Genomic DNA, 7,578 nt, shown 5'->3' on the forward strand with positions numbered 1-7,578 from the left:
TGTGCCTTATATTGCTGTTAAGAAGAAACTCCAAACAATCATATCAAATACTGCCATATTCTGTTACATCAACTTTTATGATATCACACCAAATTTTGTCGTATCTTATCAGATCAAATCTTTTCATAAAGTATCATATCAAATCCAATCATATTCTATAACACTGATATCATTCGTATTCTAAAAGTTCTTAAAGTACACCTACAGGTATGCACAGTACGGAAATCAAGTTATGGCCACTTTTCTGAACTCAAGCTAGGATGTTATGAGGGCCCTATTTTTTTTAGAAATGAGGAACCTTTAAATAATCTGCAATAACATTCTAATGAAAAATGTTTTTACCACGTGTCTGGCCATTTTCCTACTTAGGGAGCCTAATTTAAAAAATCCTTAAAATTTACCCAAATGAGTGCCTGTTTTCAAAGTTTCCCTAAATTTTAAAAAAAAGTATATTGGTTGGTCTTGTAAAATATGAAATACTTTTACCGTCTAGTTTTGATTTTATTACACTTTGAAAATATCAGGTACCATATTTATTACTAGATTTAGCATAATTTAGCCAAGAAATACCTATATAAATTAAAAAATCAAAATAAAACAATTTTTTCTTTCCAAAGGGGACATGAGAGATACATAAATAATGTTAAAAGAAAGAAAGAAAGAAAAAAAAGTTGACCCTTCTGGGGATTGAACCCACGGCCCTCATTTCACTGTAGTTAACAGTAGTTACCCTATTTGAATACTCTTCAAAGCGGAGGTAATGCATTAGGATAGTAATACCTTAAATTGCTACGATGCCACACAAAGGCATACTACATTTTTCCAGGACGCCTTAAGAACGCCGATGTAAAAATGGTGTTTTTAAACACGAATTTCTCTCTTATATGGTTGATGTCAATAGGAAAACTGTCATGGATCCTCTTTTTAAATGATGAATATTTATATTAGACAGACATCAATCCATCCATTCTTATTCCTTTAACTTACGAACCTGTCGGTTTGGTGAGCACACACTATCTGTATCTATATTTTTTGTTTGACACATTGCGTATTTAAAAATGTTTTAACAGTCCATATGCTTCTGAATGAACGAAGGACATCATTATGTTATTTTACGTTCCTGTTGAATCAGAGACATAGATAACAGAGATAAGCAGCTCCTATATACCTATGTTATCTATGTCTATGGTTGAATCAATGGAATATTCAAAATCATTTCTTAGATAAATTTAAATATAAAGAGAATATTACCTGATTATGTTATTCTCATGATTTGTATCGTGTTTAGCTGTATTCTCACGAGCCCGTGCTCTTTATCCTCCTCGTCATAATTATTTATTTTATCTGAACGGGGAGATAACTACAGTCTGTAACTATGAAATGTATAATACAGAATGATTTCCCTTAACAGTTGAAAAGCAGTAAAGGGATAAAGTAATCTATAAGTTATGACTTTATTAATGTGATGTAAAGCATCATATTAAAAAAACCAATAACATACTGTTTATACAATACAACATAAAAATTATTTTGTATAACTTAAGTTCGAGTAATGCACACGTGTTACTGGTTGCGTTTTTTGTTGTTTTTTTTAGTTTTGTTTTGTTTTTTAATAACAAATATAACATGTTTATTTCAATATAACAGTACTTGCTTTTACCATCAAATCACATAATTATTCTTTATATTGTCTATAAGCCACTTGGCAGGACTCTGCATCATTTGGCGCCAAAAAAAAGGCACGCCAATGTTACGTCATTTCCTGGAGGGAACAAATATGGCCGTCCGTCGGTGAGATATGGGAAAGCGGTCCTTTTACATTTCCACCATATTTTGTCTCCTATCTTTGTTGAAATTGTTGATGATACATGTATTCAAGGCTCCGGAACAAGAGTTGATTGATACTATACGCACACATTCTTCAGTAGAATGTCCACCTGGTATCACTCTTTACCGTCTCAAAGTCGGGGGTTCATTGTACAGGATACAAATTCAAGACAAGATTCCACACAACATTTTAGAGACAACAAATGTACTCCGAAATTGTGAGCGACAAGTAGAGTCTACGGAACTGAGAATTCTCTTCGAGAACGGCAAGAAGGCATGGTCCTACTATACACTGGTCAGTGGTATATTTCCCGGTACATTACCGTGCAGCTTTGGTAACATGGCAGAGGATGTGTACGGTCAAGTTGGTAAGAAATCATTAAATTTGTTCAGAAAGTAAGAACGAGATTTGATGACAGGTTTGAATTTTGCCTGTATGTATAACAAATCTCGAAACATAGATATATGTAAAATGAAAAAGTCGTGTTGAAGAGATTCCAGGCAGAACAATTTAAGAGAAAGAAATGAGAGTGCATGTCTTTTGGAAAGTTATGGTATTATGATGTTTTAATATAAATTGTTTTGATGACTTGGCATTTTGATAATCAACTCAATGCATTTAATATAATGACTGTATTTTTCTGCATACAGTTGAAGTTACTTATGTTTCTAAAATATAAAAAGTATCCCACCCATTATTTTATAAATTGAACGTTACAAGAAAGTTCCGATGGATATATATTGAAATTTCTTTGCGCTTCCCGATCATCCGAATTGAAAGGAATTGCGGCAAATGAGTACTTTCTCTTGTTCGCTCACTGTATGCAGTTTGACAGGTATAATGCCACTTTAAGGAATTCATAAGTAAATTATATACACGTATATTTGAAATGACTGCAAGTAAACATGGTCTTACTTTTTCTTTATGTAAATCTCAGACTGGAAATAAAGTAAGAATCTAGGAGGCACGATGTTGTCTGATAATACAGATTAAAGATTCTGCTCTGTTTTTTTTTCATTTGAAAGGGAAATAACAGCTGCTTGACACAATGACTTCTGCTATCAATATGCGAATTTGAATACTTATTTTAAATAAGTTAGGAAATAATAATAATAATAATAATAATAATAATAATAATAATAATAATAATAATAGTAATATTATGATGATGATGGTGGTGGTGGTGGTGATGATGATGGTGATGATGATGATGATGACGACGACGACGACGATGATGGTGATAATGATAATAATAATAATAGCAGCAGCAGCAGCAGCAGCAGCAGTAGTAGTAGTAGTAGTAGCAGCAGCCAACAACAACAACAACAACAATAAATCAGTAGAAATGTATTGTTGAGAAGGCTTATTTTTAATGATAGGACGTAATCGCTATATATAGGTAATTGTTGATGCTGATGAATGCTCATAATTGTTTCATTTTAGGGGAACAATCGGATACAGACCATTGCTGTAGGTCACATGACCTGTGTAAACCTGTCATTAAAGAATTCGAGACAAGATACTTTTATTCAAATCCAAGCGTTCTACCCATAAGCCACTGCGAGTGCGATGCCCAGTTCTACAAGTGTTTACAAAGAGTAGACTCTCCTACGTCAAAGCTGATTGGTTATATATATTTTAACTTAGTAAAAATGAAATGTTTTGATTTTGATATCCGAAAAGTTTGTGTTTCCTCATTTCTCGGTTTGTGTGTGAACATGGAGGAAAGTTGTATAGCTGTTTTAAAATCAAATAAATTGTTTCCTGATTAAAGAATTTAAAGAGTTTCAACAAGAAATAAAGAAAAAGTCGTATGATGACACTGAACGTAAACATTTGTTAGTTTTTAATTTGATAGAACGATGAATGTTGGCAAATGGGCCCAATTTTTGAAAGGACATAACGAAGGTATATACAATTTCTTTTTTTTATAGTACAGTAGAGGTAAATGCACATTTGTTCTTGCATTCTGGAAAAACACGAGGTTGCAGCCCTCAGGTCGAGGGAGTTAAGAAGACCGAGGTAATGCACGAAAAAGTGCACTAGCGCTATTTTTGTATATTGCTTTTCAATGCTGTGTTTTTACATGACGCCATGAGCACGCATATAAAAAAAAACGTGCAATAACAACGCAAACTCACGTGACTTTATCCGTTTATGCATATAAATATACATGCGTGCGCAGTTTTTATGCAAGAATGGATTTTAATAACAGAGCATGTCTTGCTAACATCTCAACATCAGTCAACTTTCACAACATTCTGTTATATGGCGTGACAATAAAAAAAAATAACTCATTATGATACTGGCGCATCAAATGTCATTTATTTGAATATATCCTTGCCAGTACTAAAATATTTCTAAAAGTGTCAATTTCAAAATTTCAGAAAAAAAAAACATGTAAAGAATAATACACAATCGCATCTTCTCTGCCCTTTCCGTCAAACTTTGGATAAGAACCTCGGACACAATACACGAGGAAACTGTATTTCGGTCTAAATCGTACGTGTTTTAATTGATTTTGCTTTCAATAAAAAGGGGTTTCTATTTGCCACATAAACATGTGATAATGGCGGAGATATCTGATTTTGATCAAGTTCCTTGTCTCTTGTTTTAATATGTCATCTGTTTTTATTAATTTTTTCTTCCAACAAACATTATCATTGAACTTCTTGTATGGACAATTGTCAGGTTTATTTAATGTATTTACATTTTTATTCTTCTGAAATGCTAGACTATAACACCACGTTTTGCCCTATATTTTGTTTACTTGACTGGCTGATATCTCTAACATTATCTGTATTACACGCATGAATAAAGTAAAACGTTTTTACGTCAGAATACTATATATATACACAGAGATGAAATGCACTACAATATTTTTATTTTTTTTGAATTGCACTTTTCTTTTTTTAAGCTCACCTGAGCACAAAATTTTGTCCATTCCTCGTTACCCATAATTTCTGTAAGCAATATCTCCTCCATTACCAAAGAGAAGTTTAGTAAAAAGTTGACCAGATCTATGATGACAAGCCTGGTGCAAAAGTAGTTTACAAGAGATAGAAATCATACCGTATATAAACGGTTGTTTGCAATATAGCTATCGCCTAGCGGCTCTGGTTATATTACCAAACAATCGTTTATATGGGCCATATAACCTGTCAAAAATCTATATAACTAATGATATATAAAGTTGCATTGAAACGTTATATAGAAACCTACAATGTCAAGATCATTTCATTGAGAACCTATGCTAATAAATATTTCATAAACTATGTGGCTGGTGTTAAACCGACAGAACCGATGTGATCTTATTACTTACTTCTGCGTTGAAAATAGTGACCTTTTTGTACTGTAAGATCTTTGTTTGAGCGATCTTCTGCCACCAACATGACACTCTTGTTTTATCTCATTCCCATGAAATGTTTGCTCTTTACTATTTAGTATGTCATGATATTTATGACAGTTATTTTAAATTTAAGCATATTTTTATTTGGAACATACACAATACATGATATACAGATCTATACACTGTAGAAATGTATTAGAACGAAATATATCAAATCTTATAAAATTCTTCTCCAATTTAAGAGTGCTATAAATACTAAGAGAGAAAAACGAGGTCTAAATCTCAAACCCCACTTAAAGATAACGGTATTAAAATTGTATCATTATAAAATATAAACTATGTTTTAAATACAACACAACTACTACTTATCATAGATTTAAGTACTAAAGGTTCAATCATATTATGTTGAACCCTGGCCACTTCAAACAGAAAAGTAAACAAGACCTCGATTGTGTTATCAAAACTGTAGCAATTTATTAAGGATCTATAAAAGGACAAGGTCAAATGCCGATGAACTTAAGTGACTTTATAAGGCGACAGCTTGAGCAATTTCTAACATTTTCCGTTTATTGCTACTCAATTTTCAGAAATCTTATTGAAACACATGTTCACTCAGATGGAGAACGTTTACACATCTCCATTATGATTTATTTTGATATTCTGTGTCTTTAACAATTGTTTTTTTTCTAGTATGACAAATGCAGTTATATTGCCTTTTCAAAACAATTTGGCCTCTTTTAAGGACACTTTATAGTATAAATGTACATGTTTGTTCATTTCGGAGTACTATATAGAGTTAACGCGGGACTTGAACACCCATTGACATGTACACGTAGTAGTAATTTGTGTAAAACCATTTATATAACCTAACCGGACTTATTAATACAATTTGAACAAAAGTTCACAAATGAATATAAAAAATCTTATCAGTTAGTATATTCAACTTAAGTTAAGGTGAATAGTAGTTGCAATATATCAAAATCTTTTAAGAAAAGAAGAAAAAAGAAAAGAAAGAAAACACAACAAATACCCCTCCCCCCCCCAAAAAAAAAAAAACAACAACAAAAAAAAAAAAAAAAAAAAAAAAAATAACAAACAAACCAAAAAAAAACAAAAAAAACAACAACAACAAAAAAAAAACGATAAGAACAGTGAATAGATGAATAACAGTGAACCCGGCCCCAAGTGAACCCGGTCCCATGTCAAAATAAGTCAATCCGGCACCACATTCTTTCTATGTGATCAATGCGATCCCAAAATCGGCGAATCCGGCCTTAAAATTGGTTAATCCGGCCCCAAAATTGGTAAATTCGGCCCCAAAACAGATTTTCAAAATATATTAAATTAAATTAAATTATTATTTTTCAGATGATATTTTACTTTTTTTCTCCTTTTTTGTTTGTTTATCAATGAGGTATTTATTTAAAAAGGATTTTCAAACTACATTTGTATACTGTATATAAATCATTTCGTATTATACGATTTCTATGGAACGCCATAGCTGCCTTATATAAACACTTCAAAAGTGGTCATGTCCTTTTGTCAGCTGGTGATGTGGTTGTGATAAATGGTTATGTGGTTTTAATAAATGGTGATGTAGTTGTGATAGATGGTCCTGTAGTTTAAGTAAATGGTGCTGTGGTTTTGATAAATGGTGATGTCGTTTTGACAGATGGTGCTGTGGTTTTGTTAGGTGGTTATGTCATTTTGATTATTGGTGATATAATTATATATATGGTGATGTTGTTTTTATACATGGTGCTGCAGTAATGATAAATGGTGAGCTCGTTTTGATATATGGTGGTGTCACTTTGGTACCTGGTGGTGTCATTTTATATAAGGTGATGTTGGTTTTATAAATGGTGCTGTAATTTTGCTATATGGTGATGTTCTTTTTATAAATGGTTATACTATTTTGATGTATGGTGATGTTGTTTTTATAAATGGTTATACTATTTTGCTATGTGGTGATGTTTTTTTTTTATACATGGTGATACTGTTTTGCTACATGATGATGTTCTTTTTATAAATGGTTATACTACTTTGCTATGTGGTGATGTTCTTTTTATAATTGGTTATACTATTTTGCTATGTGGTGATGTTCTTTTTATACATGGTGATACTATTTTGCTACATGATGATGTTCTTTTTATAAATGGATATACTACTTTGCTATGTGGTGATGTTCTTTTTATAAATGGTTATACTATTTTGCTATGTGGTGATGTTCGTTTTATACACGGTGATACTATTTTGATGTATGATTCTGTGATTTTTTATTACGATGATGATGAACTATTTATAGATGACCTGTTTGTTTACCGGAACATTTTGATTGGTTATTTTAAAAAATGGAGACGTTTTTCCGACAAATTCAATACACTCTTATCTGAGCTTCATC

At 31.9% G+C, this 7,578-nt stretch overlaps 1 protein-coding gene across 1 annotated transcript; it reads left to right on the top strand.

Moving 5' to 3' along the window:
- Positions 1-1,776: 1,776 nt before the first annotated feature.
- LOC132716482 (acidic phospholipase A2 PA4-like) lies at positions 1,777-4,034 on the top strand. The gene is made up of 2 exons (XM_060699767.1): positions 1,777-2,195; positions 3,272-4,034. Exons 1-2 carry the CDS (start codon positions 1,799-1,801, stop codon positions 3,598-3,600), a joined length of 726 nt encoding a protein of 241 aa, XP_060555750.1. The 5' UTR covers positions 1,777-1,798; the 3' UTR covers positions 3,601-4,034.
- The last annotated feature ends 3,544 nt before the right edge of the window (positions 4,035-7,578 follow it).

This window comes from Ruditapes philippinarum, unplaced genomic scaffold (genome assembly GCF_026571515.1).
Source record: "Ruditapes philippinarum isolate M1 unplaced genomic scaffold, ASM2657151v2 ctg4642_1_1_1_1, whole genome shotgun sequence".
Lineage (NCBI taxonomy): Eukaryota > Metazoa > Mollusca > Bivalvia > Venerida > Veneridae > Ruditapes > Ruditapes philippinarum.

Bases quoted from the DNA above. Each gene is read 5' to 3' on its own strand.
- LOC132716482 (XM_060699767.1), top strand. From the start codon at position 1,799: ATGGGAAAGCGGTCCTTTTACATTTCCACCATATTTTGTCTCCTATCT. The intron at 2,196-3,271 runs GTAAGAAATCAT...GTTTCATTTTAG, and splicing joins GGATGTGTACGGTCAAGTTG to GGGAACAATCGGATACAGAC.